At 45.8% G+C, this 18,964-nt stretch overlaps 1 protein-coding gene across 3 annotated transcripts in view; it reads left to right on the top strand.

The window, feature by feature from the left end:
* The window catches only part of atad5a (ATPase family AAA domain containing 5a), a 79,478-nt gene that overhangs the window by 27,103 nt on the left and 33,411 nt on the right, over nt 1–18,964 (top strand). For all 3 annotated transcript variants that reach the window (XM_085963962.1, XM_085963963.1, XM_085963964.1), the window contains exons 10-15: nt 738–1,160; nt 6,557–6,653; nt 8,224–8,309; nt 9,542–9,681; nt 14,701–14,866; nt 17,126–17,287. In XM_085963962.1, the coding sequence (XP_085820088.1) occupies nt 738–1,160; nt 6,557–6,653; nt 8,224–8,309; nt 9,542–9,681; nt 14,701–14,866; nt 17,126–17,287 (1,074 nt within the window). The remainder of the gene's footprint in view (nt 1–737; nt 1,161–6,556; nt 6,654–8,223; nt 8,310–9,541; nt 9,682–14,700; nt 14,867–17,125; nt 17,288–18,964) is intronic.

Genomic DNA, 18,964 nt, shown 5'->3' with positions numbered 1-18,964 from the left:
TCTGTTTGGGTTCAGTGTCACCAATGACCCCGCTAAGTGAACCGCAAGTACCCTAAGGTTTAGAGTATGTCTTTACCTACATAATATCTAGGCAAAACACAGCAAGACTTGGGTTGAACAGGAGTCCCGAGTGTTGAACAGGCCGTGGGTTGAACCGAGATCCCTTACTCTGGATCACGCCACTTCCTCTCAAATGAAACTCCTTGTCTGTAGCAGACAGATTGAATGTGCGCTCTTGGACCGAAGCTTAGGCTGCAAGCCAACAGAGAATTTCTTTATCGTAGAACAACTAAATGGACATTATTTAAGAATAAACCATATATTTACACTGATTTACAAACTTTGTTATCCTGCTCAACGTATCAGAACAACAAAGATGCTTTTCCTAAGCTAGCTCAACATAAAATTGAACTGTAAACGGGTTCAAGAGAAGGCAACAATGCACAAAATCTCCACCAATTCCCTCATCAAATTCCCAGCCTGAATAACTGACCTCCGTCAGTGACATCCTTCTAATTCGTTACAAGTTATTTTAGTGGGTTTGATTTCAACACGTCAGGCGAATTATGGAAGATTTTGCTGTCCATTCTCTGTACTTGGTCACAACAGTATACCTCGATCAATCTGCTGTGTGTTTTGAGAGGAGTTCTGGGTTAGCAGCTTTGTGTGGGATGCGTGTTGTGGTTATTTATCCTGCTCTGCAAACTTTGTGTGTGTATTTTTTTTTTAACTCGTAGGATCCTCTAGTAAATCGGACTGTTCTGTAATAGAGCTGGATACAGAGCCCCAACAAGTGTTATCTCCGTCTAGCAGTCCACAACCGTCTTCGGGCAAAAGGAAGAGAAAGAAGGAAAGACAAGAACGGAAACAAAAAAGGAGGAAAGCACTTGACGGTGAACAGGACTTGGTTATTATCATCGATGGGGAAGAACGCACTCGAGAGATGTCCGAGGAGCCCACCAAGAGGAACGGAAGAGGCGTCCAAAACCAGAATTGTGTGGCTCCTACCAAATATCGGCTCCGTCGATCTGTTAAGAAAAAGCAGCAGGAGCTGGAATGCAAAACTAGAGCAGCAGAAACGCAGAATGGGCCTGCTCCGTCACGGGTTTCTGAATTAACTGACCAACCAAAGAGGGAGGAAGCTGCTGCTGTTTCTGATGGTAATTTCATTTTCGTTACTGAGCAGTCCTTCGATATTTAGTCAAATCTACGTGTCTGGTATGTACATAGGAACAGGAGTCAGGCCATTCAGCCGCTTGAGCCTGCTCCGCCATTCAATTAGATCATGGCTGATTTGTACCTCAACTCCATTTACCCGCCTTAGCTCCATATCCCTCGATAACCCTGACCCAACAACGATAACCCTTACCCAACAAAAATAAAATAACCTGTTGGCAGGTGGGCTCGGAAGGACTAATTGTCTTAATTAGAATCTTTAAAGCTGAATTCTGAAAAGGGTGGGGCTGAGCAACATATATATTTAATATTTGCATGATAATTCACTGAGTACTAATTCAAGGTAAACCTGTAATATTGTCCCAATCGGTAAATCTCTTGAACAAACATCTTTAGTGCAGCAAGGACACGGTGACATTTAGTGTCCATGTTTCCAACCCAAGAACACCATGAATAGAAATATGTACGTGCGCAATGTAAGCATTGTACACATGTTATAATTTGCACTGTGACCCTGGGGCCACTTGCGGTTCACTTTCCCTCTAATCTGCTCCAGGTGTCTTTGGGCTTCTGTTTAACCTCCCACCATAGAGAATTGCCTGGATGAGTGCAGCTCCAACAACACTCAAGAAGCTCAGCACCATCCAGGACAAAGCAGCCTGCTTGATTGGCACCCCATCCACCACCTTAAACATTCACTCCCTCCACCACCGGCGCACCGTGGCTGCAGTGTGTACCATCCACAAGATGCACTGCAGCAACCCGCCAGGGCTTCTTCAACAGCACCTCCCAAACCCGCGACCTCTATCACCCAGAAGGATAAGGGCAGCAGGCGTATGGGAACACCACCACCTCCAAGTTCCCCTCCAAGTCACACACCATCCTGACTTGGAAGTATATCGGCCGTTCCTTCATCGTCGCTGGGTCAAAATCCTGGAACTCCCTCCCTAACAGCACTGTGGGAGTACCTTCACCACATGGACTGCAGCGGTTCAAGAAGGTGGCTCACCACCACCTTCTCAAGGGACAACTGGGGATGAGGAATAAATGTTGGCCTTGCCAGCGACGCTCGAATTCAGCGAATTCATTTTTTTTTTTAAAGTAAGATTCTTGACAAAAAGTCAGTGTGTACCATAACTATAAAGGATACCTGGTGTAAGGGGGTCATCTTTTAACTGGTTTATGGTAATTTACCTGGCCAGCAGCCTTTGCCTCTGAGCTCTGACCAATACCAACCTTTTACCTGGTTTACGGTAATTCACCTGGTCAGCAGCCTTGTGCTGCTGCACTCTAAACCAATTTACAAACAGCGGTTTCGAATCGCTACCCCTCCTTCAGTTCTGAGTGGAGGAACTTATAATTAATGATATTAAAACGGACAAGTGGTTTGGATGAGAGAAAAATCAAGTTTTATTACCTAAATAAACTACAATCAAAAGAATAAACTATACCACGCAAACACAGTAATTACAGTAAAACTATATAACGGGGTTGCAGACGGCAAAAACGAGGGATAAAATGGCTCCAATGTTACTTAAACAATCTTAGCAATTACCCTTAAATCACCACCCCCTAACTCCTGCTAGGTTGCCTTGCCGAGGAGTCAGAACACCCTGCTCACCTCTGGTCCCAGGAAGTAGAGAGAGATAGCTTCTCAGCAGCTATCTTATATATCTGGTGAGCCCCCTGCCGTTCTGCCTTGCAAGGGCTGTGTGCAAAATTCCCACCCAAAGCATCCAATACACAAGAGAAAGCTGTGATTGGCTAACTCAGAGTGGTTGGACTGGGTTAATGTGTCTTCCGGAGCTCCCTGGGCTGAAACAAAAGGGAAATACAACTGCTCTATTGTCCAGGATGCTAGGTGATTTAAACCCATTCAGTTCTTAAAAGGTTCCCATTCAAGATCCAAAAGTCTCTTCTGCAGTTTAGATGTATCCACTCGATATACAAGCAAATGCTAATAGCATTCAATTGCTTTGTAAACAAAGCATTGTCCTGTGGTCATCTGGAACCACAATTGATTGACAGTCTTGAGTGCTTAGCAAACAAAGTTCCTTTGTTCAGGCTGGCAGTTTCAAGCACTCGATCTTAGAGTCAACATTGTAGAAAGTTTTGTAAACAGGCATCGATTGTCCTGCTGCAGGGGGGGGTGGGGACTCCCCTTTTATTGGCAGCTCCATTGAACCTTACTTCCAGACACAGAAAGCTGCTTTCCAAGTCCTTTGTCTTTGGCCATGTGGTGTGACAGCCATTTTTTTATCCCTGGAAACTTAAAAGCACAATGCCCAGGGATTCTTTAATCAAAAAAATTAATCTTCAGAACTGTAAATTATTGCGAATTCTTACACCTGGTACTTCACTCTTCTGTCTCTGAGCCCCTTAATTGATTCTAGTCGTGTAACCCATTCATTGGTGTCCATTTTTCTGTATCCAAATACTGGGGAAAGTTAATATTACAAGCCACTAATTTTAATGAACTATAAAAGGGAATTCGCTTTAACTATAAGGTTGAGTAATTAGTTGCAGAATTCTCTGATCTAATGTTCACCACTGTTGTTTGTGTTTTTGGAAAAAAGAAGCCATTAGCAGTGAGAATTTTTGTTTCGTTTCTATGCGTACCTTTTAAATGTGGTTACACTGTCTCGCCTGCTTATCACAGGATTTCACACTAGTTTTGTACAGTATTATTAGCAAGTCTGTTATGAAGTGTGAAATAACAACAGAAAATGCTGGAAAAACTCAGCAGGCCAGGCAACATCCGTGGAGAGAGAAATAAAGTCAACGTTTCAGGTCAAAACCCTTTGTCTGGATATTGCAGGGTGTTTTGAGTCTAGTGATTATTTTCATTTTACCCCGCCCATGATCCATGCACTCGCACCCGCAGACACTCAAGGGCACTTGCTTTTGCTGGGGGTACTGTTTCACATACTAATGCCCCACTGGTACATTCTCAAAGTGTCTTGCAGGCCTAGACCCAGGGGTGCCCAAACAACAACTTGTGGTCCATCGAAGTCCACAACCCCGAGCCCTGGCCACAAAGCGAAGTCGTATTTGCTTATGTTTCTTGCTCCTTGGCCTGTCCTTCTTGAACTTTGTGGGCTTGGAGATTTGGAGTGGGCCATTGTCGGCACTGCTGCCTCATTGGAGCATAAATCCTATATCCGAGTTGAATGGGAATGTGGATTTAATCTTTATCTGTGGCCACTGTGGTTCCATGCTATGCACCACAAAGACACACAGCTTGGACACCTCTGACCTGAACAGTGAGTGTTGGCAGGTAATTGTTGGTGAGGTCGTGCATTTTGGTAGGAGGAATAAGGAGGCCACATTCTCCTTTTAAAAATAAGAGTCTAAATGGGGTAGAGGAACAAAAGGATCTAGGGGTACAGATACACAAATCACTAAAAGTCACGACGCAGGTTAACAAGACCATAAGAAATGCAAACAAAGCACTGGGGTTCATTTCTAGAGGAATAGAATTGAAAAGCGGGGAAGTTAAACTTGTATAGAACCGTAATTAGACCACATTTGGAGCACTACACAGTTCTGGTCTCCATAGTATGAAAAGGATATAGAGGTACTGGAAAAGGTGTAAAACTGATTTACAAGGATGATACCACAATTGAGAGGGTACAACTATCAGGAAAGACTGAACAAGGCTGGGGCTCTTTTCTGTAGAAAAGAGAAGACTGAGGGTGACCTGGTAGAAGTCTTTAAAATTACAGTATAAAGACATTTGATGGGGTAAATGTAGAGAAGATGTTTCCACTTGTGGGGGAGACCAGAACTAGGGGCCATAAATATAAGATAGTCACTAATGAATCCAATCGGGAATTCAGGAGAAACTTCTTTACCCAGAGAGTGGTGAGAATGTGGAATTTGCTACCACGGGGAGTGGTTGAGGTGAATAGCACAGGTGCCTTTAAGGGGAAGCTGGATAATAACATGAGGGAGAAAAGAATAGAAGGCTATGCAGGTAGGGTTCGATGAAATAATGTGGGAGGAGGCTCTTGCCGAGTATAAACACCGGCATGGACCAATTGGCCGCTGTACATTCTATGTAATTCACCCTCGGAGCTGTTCTCAACTGAGCTCGATTCTGCTCTCACCTGACGTCCACATGTAAGCACTAATGACGGAGATCACTGAATACCGGTCAGGACTAGTAACTTGAGCCGGGATTTTTTCCCTTCCCTGGCCTGGGGCTTGGGGCTAATTCCAGCAACCCTCACTACTGTTTCCACTGAGTAGTTAACCCAGCAGACTGGGAATTGAACCGTAGACCCGTGTGCATTTCCCCACTGAGCCATCCAAGGGTATTGTATTATTTTGGGAGGAGGGGGAAGGGGGCAGTGTCCTTCCTCTTTGTTAGATTCCCTGACTGAAAACTCATTACACAAACTAGGGTTGTATTCCCTGGAATTTAGAAGGTTAAGGGGTGATTTGATTGAAGTTTTCAAGATATTAAGGGGCACAGATAGGGTAGATAGAAAGAAACTATTTCCGCTGGGTTGGGTATTCTAGGACTAGGGGGCATAGTCTAAAAATTAGAGCCACAGCTTTCAGGAGTGAAATTAGGAAACACTTCTCCATGTAAAGGGTGGTAGAAGTTTGGAACTCTCTTCTGCAAACGGCAATTGATGCAAGCTCAATTGTTAATTTTAAATGTGAGATTGATAGATTTTTGTTAACCAAAGGCTTTAAGGGATATAGGGCAAAGGTGGGTATAAGGAGTTAGGTCGCAGATCAGCCATGATCTCATTGAATGGTGGAACAGGCTCGAGGGGCTAAATGGCCTTCTCCTGTTCCTATGAAAAGGCAGAGAGCTTGTCCCCAGATCTCTGCCGGTCCTGTTCTTCAACTGGTTGCTACGAGATGTAAGAAAGTGATGAAGTTGTCTTGGCTTTCCAGTTTTCTTTCCATTCAGCAGCTTTTCTCAAGAGTCCAGCTGGAATGACGAGCTCACTGTATGAGAGAACTGCACTCAAAACATGTAACATTACAGCAACAACTTGCCTTTATATAGCACCTTTAACATAGTAAACATTCACAGGAGAGTAATAAGGCAAAAATTGACACCGAGCCAAAGAAGGAGACATTAGGAAAGGTGACCAAACGCTTGGTCAGAGGTAGGTTTTAAGCAGCGTCTTAAAGGAGGGCGGAGCGTTTTAGGGAGGGAATTCCGGAGCTTGGGGCTGAGGCAGCTGAAGGCACGGCCACCAATGGTAGATATGCTGACCTGTGGGGCAATCTTTGCCCCTTCTGTTCTCGTGCTGGTAATATTTCTGTGCCATTTCTAATCCCAGCACTATCATTAAATAGTTTTGGTGGTTTTTTTTTTTTGCATTACTTCAATTAGAATTTCAACGTTCCTTTTCAGACACGGCCAAGGAAGATCTTCTGTGGACCGAGAAATACCAGCCACAGCACTCCAATGAACTTGTGGGAAATCTTACTGCTGTCAAGAAATTGCGCAGGTAATGTCCTTGCAAGTGATGGGTATTTACTGAGCATTCTGAAAACGGCTTCCCGCACTTCCCCTACTATAGAAGTTCCAAGACCTTCCTCAGAAAATAGTAACTGGAACAAGTCATCAGATTGGCGCGATTCAGAAAGCTATTTGTGAAATGATGCTGTGTGTGGGGACAGAATACTTTCAGTACCCAATAATACTGGCTCAGCTTGACCTGCTTGATAGCATGTGAATGTTAGATTTAACATAGAGGACTGAAAATTGGTGCTGATCCCATCAAGTATGGTGCATGTCATTCAGCAGCACTAACCTGACAAGATTGGGCTTCAAAAACTTGTCCCGTGATTGGAAAACCAATAGAATTATTAAACAGTTATATGGTATATTCCCATTTCTCATGTTTACAGTGTGTATGTATATCTAAAAAGCAGTATTTGGACACTTGACAATGAAAATTCTTCTCCCTTCTCTTCCCCCCCCCCCCCACATACACACACGCTGGTGCACACATTGCATTCATCTGAAAACTTCTACTGTAATTTGTAAGTTGTCAAAACAAAATTTCAGGGTCAAGCCCCATACCCAACTTTCATCTGCTACAGAATCACAGTAGTTGTATGTTGACTTGTGTCGCCTTAAAGTTCCACAAAATAGTTTCACTTTTGCATCTTAGGGAGCGTTGGAATTCTGTCTCTGGATTGAGGCACATCTGCTACTTCACGTTCGTTTTGCCCAAACTCTTTCTCTTTCTCCCCCCCTCCCCCCCTCTTGTGAGACCCGGGCTTGCACTGGGGTTCAATTCCACGGAGGCTGACAACTCTCGGGTACCTTGCCCATGTGGCCATTCTTCATTTGTGAACGAGCATCAGCAGGCTATCCAATGCTGGGAGACGTCACAGCCAAGCCCAATCCTGCCTTTGTTAGAGGTCTGTGCCCTCCTCCTTTTCAGCAGAGGTCATTCGTTAGCACTCAGGAGCGGGAACACTGTTCTGCCTCCCTATTCCAGGAAGACTCAGGCTAATTATAGTGTCTTTTGCACCTTCAATTAACAACAACTTGCATTTATATAGTGCCTTTAATATAGTAAAACGTCCCAAGGTGCTTCAAAGGAGACAATATCTGACACCGAGCCACATGAGCTAGTTGGACAGGTGACCAAAAGCTTAGTCAAAGAGGTAAGTTGTAAGGAGCCTCTTAAAGGAGGACAGAGAGGTGGAGTGATTTAGGGATGGAATTCCTAGAGCTTGAACCTAGGAAGCTGAAGGGACAGCCGCCAATGGTGGAGCGATGAAAATCGGTGATGTGTAAGAGGCCAGAATTGGAGGATCAACTAATTCAGCACAAAGCGGGGATTAAACGAAGAGTCTCCAGTCTTCATGACTCCTAATCACACCGGCAACTACATTTGCAAACCAAACCATCAGGTTGTTAATTTAAAAACAAGCCTTGCAAATTAGATGATGGGGAAAAATTAAATGCCATATTCGCGGGGAGTGGGAGGGTTCTGATCGAAATATGCAGCAAGTTGTCCTACTGCACTTAATGCACATTTTTGTGTTTTGGAAATAAAACAGTTGGTTAATGGAATGGAAGAAGAGAGCCGATCAGGAAGAAAAGAAAAAACAGAAGGAAAAAAAGACTGAAAAGGATAAGAAACTGGGTATGTGAGATTCCTAAACTTTGCTGTTGTGGCTTGGTGATTCAGCATGCTGTGCCACAAAAATGTTCAGGTGAGTTCCCACTCTCTGCATCGCTAGAGCTGGGCTACGCACCTCGCTGAACAGAAACTGGTGTTTCCCCTGCCCGCTTCCAAATGAAAATATGATTAAATACCGTTGCATGTTTTTAATACTGTGATTCAGTGTAACGAAATAGTGTCCTGGCCAATATTTATTTATCCCTCAACCAACGTCACTAAAACAGATTATCTGGTCATTATCACATTGCTGTTTATGGGAGCTTGCTGTGCACAAATTGGCTGCGGCGTTTCCTACATCACAACAGTGACTGCACTTAAGCTGCTTCATTGGCTGTAAAGCGCTTTGGGACGTCCTGAGGTGGTGAAAGCCGCTGTATAAATGCAAGTTATTTTCTTGCTTTCACAACTTCAGCAGCGCACGGAAACAGAAACCTCAAGTTGATTCTCATTGGTGAGCTTCATCGAGAAGATGTGTACATGCTGCGAAATTAAAGTCTTTGATTTGGAGTGGCGATGGAAATGTTCTTGAGGTGCTAATTAAATTTGGCCACCTTATTGTTATTGATAAAGTTCGTATCATTGCATTAATCAATATTTTTGTGCGAGTAAATTTAAGCCCATGTTGTAGGCTATTTTAGAACTACACTTGGACTTCAGTGTGAAAGGATCATTGTTAACCTGGGTGTTTTACTGACTCTTGCTTGTGATTCTTTATCCTGTCGAGTTCAGTGGCTCCTCAGCACCGGCTGATAGGAACAAAAACATTGTAGAAAATTTGAAATATATACAAGTCCAACTTTAATTTAAGAGTTAACGGTTGCAGCCAAGGTCGCAATCTTTCTCTTTCAAATGCTGGCTGTCCTGTGTGACGTAATAAAACTCACTACGCACTTGGTTTGAGTATAAAGCAAGGTTTTAATCAACTTGTTTCAGAACATGGAGGTCTAGTTGTACTTCACTAGTTCCTTGTCTTACAAAATGCCCCTGAGCAAGCTGGGCCCACGCCCGAGTATTTATACTCCTTGGACGGCGCCACCAGCTGGCCGTCCAGTGTTATTTCATGAGTCGTTTCTTTATGATGATGAGATTTATAACACTGTGTATTTCCAACTTTTTTCTGTTTTTATATATTCAGCATCTGTGCTTTTATCTCTGATCCGTTTTGTTCTTCCTACCTCTCCGTATGTTTTCAGATGCTTGGGACAACAGTGACTTTAACATGGAGAGTTCGGAGGATGAGGATTTTTTATGCAACACCGTGCTAATTACCGGACCTCCAGGAGTTGGGAAAACTGCTGCAGTTTACGCCTGTGCTCAGGAGCTGGGCTTTAAGGTTTGTGCTCCTATTTCGGGTACAATGCAACGCCTTTTCTCCAGCGCGGTGCCTTTTTCTCCTCCACACCCCCCCCCCCCCCCCCTCCCTGAACCTGAGGTATTTTGCATGGGGGTTTTCCCAATCGTCTGCCTTCACTTCAGCGGAAGATCAGTGGAAACCCCAGATAGGCACGTGAACAGGATTTCCGCCAAACTCTCAGCGGACAATCCGGTGGGACCCCCACCTCTCTGAGGAAATTCCCAGTGCAAGTGTTCCTTTTGTCTCTGGCTATAAATGTTTGTGTGTGTGTGTGCACTCCACCTTTTGAGCAGCAAGAGCTTAAAATAATACTGTTCATTTTGAAAGCTAATCTGTCTGAGCCTTTTGAGCTTCTGATGGGGAGGAAGTGCCTTTCATTGTTCAGGTAATAGCGTCTGTAGATGTTGTTTCCTGCTAATTTTAAGATGTGTACGGCATCATTGTTTTTCTCCAGTTTTCTTTCCTGAAGGCACTGATCCATGCTGGGCTCAGCCCAATCCTAATCTCGGTTGAACGCCACATAATTTCACTTCTGGGGGGTGGGGAGCCGTACTGAATATCCCAACAGGTTTAGGGACCCTGGCTGATTACCTGCTCCATAGCTCAGAGGCACTGAGTCCATTTGTAGCTTCCCCCACCTGATGATTGTTAAATTAAGACATTTGTGGTGCCAAATCTGTTCTATTAAGCCATCAGGGCGTATTAGTGCTTTTTAAAAATACTGTATTACCTTGTATTTCTGGCCAATTCTGCACAGCAGACCGAAAAACTGATTGACAAAACGTGGGGACGGCAGAAAGATAAGCATCCAAATGATGAAACTTAAATTCTTCCAGCCAGTAAAACTTGAAATCTAAATTTTTAATGGGTGTTGTGCAGTTACACTTCCTTCAGTGTCCCTGCTGCGACCATGTCTTAGCATTGAGTTAATTCTGATTCTCTGTCCATGGGGTTGGTGTCACAGGATAGCATTGAAGGTGAACCAGTATGTCCGCAAGCGTGCCTTGTGTTATTTAATATACATTTAATGTCATCAAGGCACAGTATATTGCAGTCATCTACATGTTGCCCCTTGGCGACATCATCCGAAAACACCACATCAGTTTCCACATGTAGGCTGACGACACCCAGCTCTACCTCACCACCACTTCTCTCGACCCCTCCACGGTCTCTAAATTGTCAGACTGCTTGTCCGACATCCAGTTCTGGATGAGCAGAAATTTTCTCCAATTAAAGAAAGAAAAGAAAGACTTACATTTATATAGTGCCTTTCATGACCACCGGATGTCTCAAAGCGATATACAGCCATTGAAGTACTTTTGGAGTCACTGTTGTAATGTGGGAAATGCGGCAGCCAATTTGAGCACAGCACAAACAGCAATGTGATAATGACCAAATAAACTGTTTTTGTTATATTGATTGAGGGATAAATCTCGGCCAGGACACCGAGGATAACTCCCCTGTTCTTTTTCGAAATAGTGCCATGGGATCTTTTACGTCCACCTGAGAGAGCAGACGGGCCTCAGTTTAACGTCTCATCTGAAAGACGGCACCTCCAACAGTGCAGCACCCCCTCAGCACTGCACTGGAGTGTCGGCCTAGATTTATTTGCTCAAGTCCCTGGAGTGGGACTTGAACCCACAACCTTCTGACTCAGAGGCGAGTGTGCTACCCACAGAGCCACAGGTGACACTTGGGATATATATTGGGAAGACCAAAGCCATTGTTTTCAGTCCCCGCCACAAACTCCATTTCCTAGCCACTGACTCCATCCCTCTCCCTAACATCTGTTTGAGGTTGAACCACACTGTTCACAACCTTGGTGTCATATTGACCCTGAAATGAGCTTCCGACTACACATCTGCAGCATAACTTAGACCGCCTATTTCCACCTCCGTAACATCGCCCGTCTCCGCCCTTGCCTCAGCTCATCCGCTGCTGAAACCCTCATCCATGCCTTTGTTACCTCTAGACTTGACTATTCCAACGCACTCTTGGCTGGCCTCCCACATTCCACCCTACGTAAACTTGAGGTGATCCAAAACTCGGCTGCCCGTGTCCGAACTCGCACCAATTCCCATTCACCCATCACCCCTGTGCTCACTGACCTACATTGGCTCCCAGTTAAGCAACGCCTCAATTTAAAAATTCTCATCCTTGTTTTCAGATCCCTCCATGGCCTCGCCCCTCCCGATCTCTGTAATCTCATCCAGCCCCACAACCGCACCCCCCCCCCCAAAAATATTTGTGCTCCTCTAATTCTGCCCTCTTAAGCATCCCTGATTAGAATCGCTCAACCATTGGTGGCCATGCCTTCTGTTGCCTAGGCCCTAAGCTCTGGAATTCCCTCCCTAAACCTCTCTGCCTCGCTACCTCTCTTTCCTCCTTTAAGACACTCCTTAAAGCCTACCTCTGACCAAGCTTTTTTGGTCACCTGCTCTAATTTCGCCTTATGTGGCTCGGTGTCAAATTTTTTGTCTTGCAATACTCCGGTGAAGCACCTTGGGACATTTTGCTACGTTAAAGGTGCTATATAAATACAAGTTGTTGTAGTTATGCTGTAGGAACCTGAACTGGTTGGTATGAAAAGGAAAAGCAGCAAGTAAGTAGCACCAACCACACTGGCATAGTTTCCATGTGATCGACTCTTGGTGGAAATGTGGCACTGTTTGACTATTATGTACCTTCGGAGCGAGATATGTTTAACTTTTGGTGCTTGGGGAGTCGGTACTTCTGTACAGTCTCAGTACTGAGCTTTCCCAGATTGCGTACAACAGGAATGTCCAAGTATTTTATCTTTGTGGAGTCAGCCGTGCCGCAGTGTGTAGCGCTCTCGCCTCTGAGTCAGAACGTCGTGGGTTCAAGTCCCACTCCAGAGACTTGAGCACAAAAATCTAGGCTGACACTCCAGTGCACTACTGAGGGAGTGCTGCACTGTTGGAGGTTCCATCTTTCGGATGAGATATTAAACAGAGGCTCCGTCTGCCTGCTCAGGAGGATGTAAAAGATCCCCAGGCACTATTTTGATGAAGAGCAGGGGAGTTCTACCGGGTGTCCTGCCCAATATTTATTCCTCAATCAAGAAACAGATTATCTGGTCATTGTCACATTGCTGTATGTGGGAGCTTGCTGTGTGCAAACTAGCTGCCATGTTTCCTACATTACAAACACTAGTGACTACACTGAAGGGGTATTTGTCCTAGCCCCTTTAGGACTACCCCGGATCAGGCGTATTTCTCAGATGTTCACTTTCAACTAAAGTTTGAGGTAGCCGCATTCTAAAGACGCTTAATTGGGTCTAAAGGTCTGGGCTTTCTCTCCCTAAAGGAAAGGAACAACCTGAGAATGTTACCATCCTCCAGATAACGCTTTTAATAAGTTTAGCTAGGCTGTAACCTCCTGGATATTGAGGGTCTGAAACTCCCTCAGAATTCTGCAACTCTTCACCAAAGAGTGTACAGAGATTGAGTTTGCGAGTTTTTGATACAGAAGACTTATGCGAGACAATTCTAAAAATATATGTAAAGATTTATTAAAAGAACTGACATGCAATTTACAGTTGATGAATCAGTCAATCGCAACTTTAACAGTTCTAAAAAGAGAAAACATACCATCTTTTTAACAGAGAATCTTACTTTTAAATCTTAACTTTGCTACAGAATTGCAGTTCTTAAAGTTCTCTTATACAGGATATCCATCAATATCAAATACCTTTGATCCCCGAGGTACAAAGAGTGGTAGACTACAGAGCCGCCTCTGAAGCCGAGAATCGCTTTGCCCGATTAAAGCGAGTCTGACATCCCATTTGAGAGTTCAATATTTATACCCTTTTCCAGTGGTATTTCCTTTAAGGTTTTCTGCTGATGCAAGTTAATTATCTCTATTCATCTTTCTGCCGACCTCTGCAACTCTTACTGCCACATCAGCCAGAATCTTGCCTCGTCTCCAGGTGTTCTGGGTTGACCATATGAAAACGGTGTGAATGGCAGGTGTTCCTTACTTTATGTCATCTTTATGAGGGCAGATGTTCCTTATCTTATGTGCCATCTTTACGAAGTTTAAATTAGAACACCTTATCCAGGGTGAACCATTGTTTTGTTCCCAAAAGGTCAGCTTGTCGGAGCCATGCACCTTCTGTTTCAATAAGGTTATTTATTCAGGGTCAACAACTGACTTGTCTCAATAGCCCAGAATTCTTTCACAGCTATTTCATAGTTGGGTTTCTAAATTTCCAAACCCAGTTTGTCATGTTTTAATAAGCCCAGAATTCTTTCATAAGATGGTGTATTTGTCTGAATCGGTTATATGGCTTATTCTTTCACAACACTTAACAAAGAACTTAATTGGCTGTAAAGCACTTTGGGACGTCCGGTGGTTGTGAAAGGCGCTATTTAAATGCAAGTCTTTTTTTTTTGTTTTTCTTGGGTTAGTACCAGAGTGCCTTTCAGGTCATGTAAAGTTTAAATCCATGTTCCCATGAATTTGCATATATCTGAGGCGACTGGTACTAAGAGATCTTGGTGTTCAGATGTAGGATTTATCTACCAATGGGGGGGACAACCTGTTCCAAACCACCACAAAATTCAAACGGGTCAAATTAACAAGGGCCCCGATATGAGTCAACAATTGGGATATATGCCTCTTGTACCTTCCAATCAATCAACAGGGATGGCGATCAAAAGGAAGAGATCTTACTGAAGCTGATCTTAACGGTTACTCTGAGAGCATCCCCTCCGTGAATAAGCAGAGAAGGCTTTCTTGCAGAATAGTGCCAGACCAGTCCCGTCCAATGTTCATCTCACCAGCTCGCTCGCCAGTTACTGCCGCTGGAAGAGATGCCGTGCATGCGTGGCCGCGCAGCAACTTTTAAGGGTCCACGCCGGGGGGGGGGGGGGAATTAGAGGGAACATTGGTCCTGTCTGTGTTGGAACAAGTCACACAGCCAGGTTAAATAAACCGGTTGTCGAATACCCCTTACATGAGTGTTTATGTTTGTAGGTATTTGAAGTAAATGCTTCCTCGCAGCGAAGTGGGAGACAGATCCTCTCGCAACTAAAAGAAGCCACACAGTCTCACCAAGTTGATAAACAGGGAGCGAGTGCCCTCAAGCCTGCCTTCTTCACCAGCAACAGGCCCCTGCCTGCACAAACAGCCAACTCTCCGAGTAAGTACAAACTCCTTGTGCTCTTGCCAGCAAATTCCCTATTTTGTACAATTTGTTTTAATTTTACACAGAGTTGTCATAATCTGGAATGCACTGCCTGAAAGGGCAGTGGAAGCAGATTCAGTTGTAACTCTTAAAAGGGAATTGGATAAATATATGAAGGGGAAGAAATTGCAGGGCTGTGGGGAAAGAGCAGGGGGAGTAGGACTAACGGGAGCGCTCTTTCAAAGAGCTGGCACAGGCACGATAGGCCGAATGGCCGCTTTCTGTGCTGTATGAACCTATAGCTCTGCGGGTAAGTGACGCCACCAACTAGAGCACTTTCCCCAGGTCAGTTTATTCATGCTCGGCTTGCAAGCAGTTTTAAGGTTCTTTTTACTTTGAGGTAATCGTTATAAATGATACAGCACAGGAGGCCATTCGGTCCCTCGTGCCTGTGCCATCAACTCCTGGCTTGTAGATCCCGCCTAGTTGTCCGCAGTGTCTGATATAAACCTAACCAACCCATGTAATGGAGTCTCAGTTTTTCCTGAGATCCGCCCCCCCCCCCCCCCCTCCAAGCCAGCATTGGAACTCCTCGCGCTGCCTTGTAAACATGTTAAGTCGGTCAAAGATGTCGGCCTACTTTAATCATGCCGCAATCCTGCGTCCCAGCGCAGCGACTAACCTGCGCGACCAGCTCAAGATCAGCTTGGTTTTAGGGCATTCAATTTAAAACATATGCCAATGCGCGGACTCAGAAACCCGTAGAGCTACTGGATGAAGATGAGGGGGTGGGAAATGCCTGTGGCCCTACTGAGCAATGTGGAAGACATTGTAAAATGCAAGGGTGAGAAAATATTTCTCATTCCTGCCTCCCGCAGGGGAACCACTTTCCCTCCCCTCGGCACCTGGATATTTTGACTAAAATCCTAACGGACATTCTGCTGGGTGAAGAGCAATTTTCAAGTTCAATTTTATTTGTCATATAACCAAATACAACAAGTGAAATCCAGTCAGTGAAATGCTTTTTTCTTAACGAGCCGAGTGCACCAATCAGCAAAGGACACTTCGCTGCCTGGTACGCACGGAGCCCGCAAGGACGGCAGCCATCTTCATCGGCGCCATCACAATAGGGTCCGCTCTCGCCTCGCTCCGCCTTTCCCGCACTCCTGCCCGACACTCTTCAGCCGCCGTGGTACCGACGTCCCGGGGCCTGCTTCTCCCTGGCTCTCCTTCCGCCCGGTCTGACCTCCGAGCCTCCCGCGGTGTCCGACCTTCCAGGGTCTGCTTTTCCCGACCTCGGTACGCTGGCCGCATTCCCTCCTACCGGTTCGACCTCAGAGCCTCCCGACGAGGAGCTGCCGGCCGCTGTGCTACAGCGGGTCGTCGTGGCCTCCATCGCTGCTTCTGCTGACTCACCGCCGACTCTTTCTTTCTAGAGGGACTCTTTTTGCCTGAATACCATTCAATAAAGAACCAATGAAAAACCAAAGGTAGCATTGCCATGAAACCAAGATACAGCCAGTCACATAGCTCTGGTGATTCCTCACATTTACCACAAATCTTCAGAGCATCTGTTCTTTTCCCCTCTTGGGCATACCCCACAGTCTCCATGTTGCAGCTGACTACCATTTCGGCTTTCTGTTATTTGCTTTCCACAGTATAATCCAGGGCACATTAAATCAACATCCATAGTGAGAACCAGTGGCGGCCGCTCCACAGATTCCGACACGGCGAACCCGGGGTATTGCACACCAGAACACTACCAGCGTCTCTCACCGCCTGCTTCCGGTTATAGCAGAGGTGTGAGAAATCGGATTAGTTCAGGGTATAGAGCATTTTGTGGGTGTGGGGAGAAGGCAGGAATAAGAAGGGAGCGCCTTGTAATCCTGGTCTATAGAGGGGGTGGTGATTAATTAATGAAGTGTTGATTATCTTCTCACTTCTTGCTGTGTAACTTGTCTGCCTGAAAAGAGATAGACGAGTGCGTTTCCAGGCATTTGACAATGAAATTCCAGAACCGGGTTCCTGGAGCTATTTAAAAGGCCCCTGGATGACATGATCCTCCCCTGTAAGGGTAAGTCTGGATCTCCAGTCCACTCTCTCTCTTTACCATCACGGCATGGTTGAAATGAGAAACCATATTGTGCTTAGTATCATGTGTGCAAATCATCTTCTGCCACTGTTGAGATGAATTGCAGCTCCATTGGGCCCGTGTACGGGAGTAACGTGATTTGTTTCTTTGGCTGTTAATGATTTGACCCTCTCTTTCTGCAGGGAAAGCAAACTCTCCCAAAAAAGTAGTCTCGTCACCCAGGAAGGCACCCCTGTCTCCGCGGGGAAGGGGTTCAAAGAAGAACCTCGCACCTGCATCTTTAGCCAATTTCTTCAAAGCCCCGTCGAAATCTAACAAAAGTGAAGAAATGGAAAAACTTGAAGGTAAGAAGAGGAATGGTAAGCAAAAAAACCATTTCCCAGAGCTACGTGGCCTCTCGACTCTGCTGGCACTCTGCAAGTGATCCAGTGTGACTGGGTTATTGAGGGGGGGTAGGAAGGAGATCAGAAATTTCCTCTACCTTGATTGGGATTTTGTTGTGTTCAGAAGTCACGGGTGACTTTAGAATCCCACCCTAGAAATATTTTCCAGGTGCTCCCCCTTTGGGAAATTGTCTGACCCTCTCCAGGCATGTGGGAGATTGTGTTTGCCAACCTAGTTGCCAACACTGCTGGAACAGCACCAACCGCTGTCCATGGCCTTCTCTGATCTCACAAAGGCCTTCGACACTGTCAACTGTGAGGGATTATGGAGTGTCCTCCTCAAATTCGGCTGCCCTCAAAAGTTTGTCACCATCCTCCGCCTGCTTCACGACGACATGCAAGCCGTGATCCTGACCAACGGTTCCACCACAGACCCAATTCATGTACGGACGGGGGTCAAGCAAGGCTGTGTCATCGCACCAATGCTCTTCTCGATCTTCCTTGCTGCAATGCTCCATCTCGCCCTCAGTAAGCTCCCCGCTGGAGTGGAACTAATTCACAGAACAAACGGGAAACTGTTCAACCTCCGTCACCTCCAGCCCAGATCCAAGGTCGTCCCATCCTCTGTCGTCGAATTACAGTATGCAGACGACGCTTGCATCTGCGCTCATTCAGAGGTCGAACTCCAAACCATCGTCAACACCTTCACCGAACCGTACGAGAGCATGGGCCTTACACTAAACATCCGTAAGACAAAGGTCCTCTACCAACCTGCCCCCACCACACAGTACTGCCCCCCGATTATCAAAATCCACGACAAGGCCTTGGACAACGTGGACCACTTTCCATACCTCGGGAGCCTACTGTCAACAAGGGCAGATATCGATGACGAAGTCCAACACCGCCTTCAGTGTGCCAGTGCAGCCTTCAGTCGCCTGAGGAAGAGTGTTTGAAGACCAGGACCTCAAACCCAGCACTAAGCTCATGTTCTACAGAGCAGCAGTGATACCCGCCCTGCTGTATGCCTTAGAGACATGGACCATGTACAGCAGGCACCTCAAAGCACTGGAGAGGTACCTCCAACGCTGCCTCCGCAAGATCCTGCAAATCCATTGGCAGGATAGGCGCACCAACGTCCATGTTCTCGCTCAGGCCAACATCCCCAGCATCGAAGCATTGACCACGCTCGATCAGCTCCAATGGACGGGTCACATTGTCCGCATGCCCAATACAAGACTCCCAAAACAAGCACTCTACTCCGAGCTCCGACACGGCAACAGAGCCCCAGGTGGGCAGAGGAAACGCTTCAAGGACACCCTCAAAGCTTCCTTGAAAAAGTGCAACATCTCCACTGACACCTGGGAATCCCCGGCCCAAGACCGCACAAAGTGGAGGAGAATCACCTGGGAAGGCGCCGAACACCTCGAGTCTCTTCGCCGGGAGCAAGCGCAAGCCAAGCGGAAGGAGCGCACGTCAACCCAAGCACCTCACCCACCTGCCCCTTCAACCACCGTCTGCCCCACCTGTGACAGAGACTGTGGGTCCCACATTGGACTCGTCAGTTACCTGAGAACACATTTTTAGCGTGGAAGCAAGTCATCCTCGGTTCCGAGAGACTGTCTGAGAAGGAAGAAAAAT

Source organism: Somniosus microcephalus, chromosome 21 (assembly GCF_052327205.1).
Source record: "Somniosus microcephalus isolate GS21.2 chromosome 21, FLI_Smic_1.0, whole genome shotgun sequence".
Lineage (NCBI taxonomy): Eukaryota > Metazoa > Chordata > Chondrichthyes > Squaliformes > Somniosidae > Somniosus > Somniosus microcephalus.
Note: the sequence above shows the minus strand (reverse complement) of the source record. Positions and strands in the feature narration are given on the sequence as shown.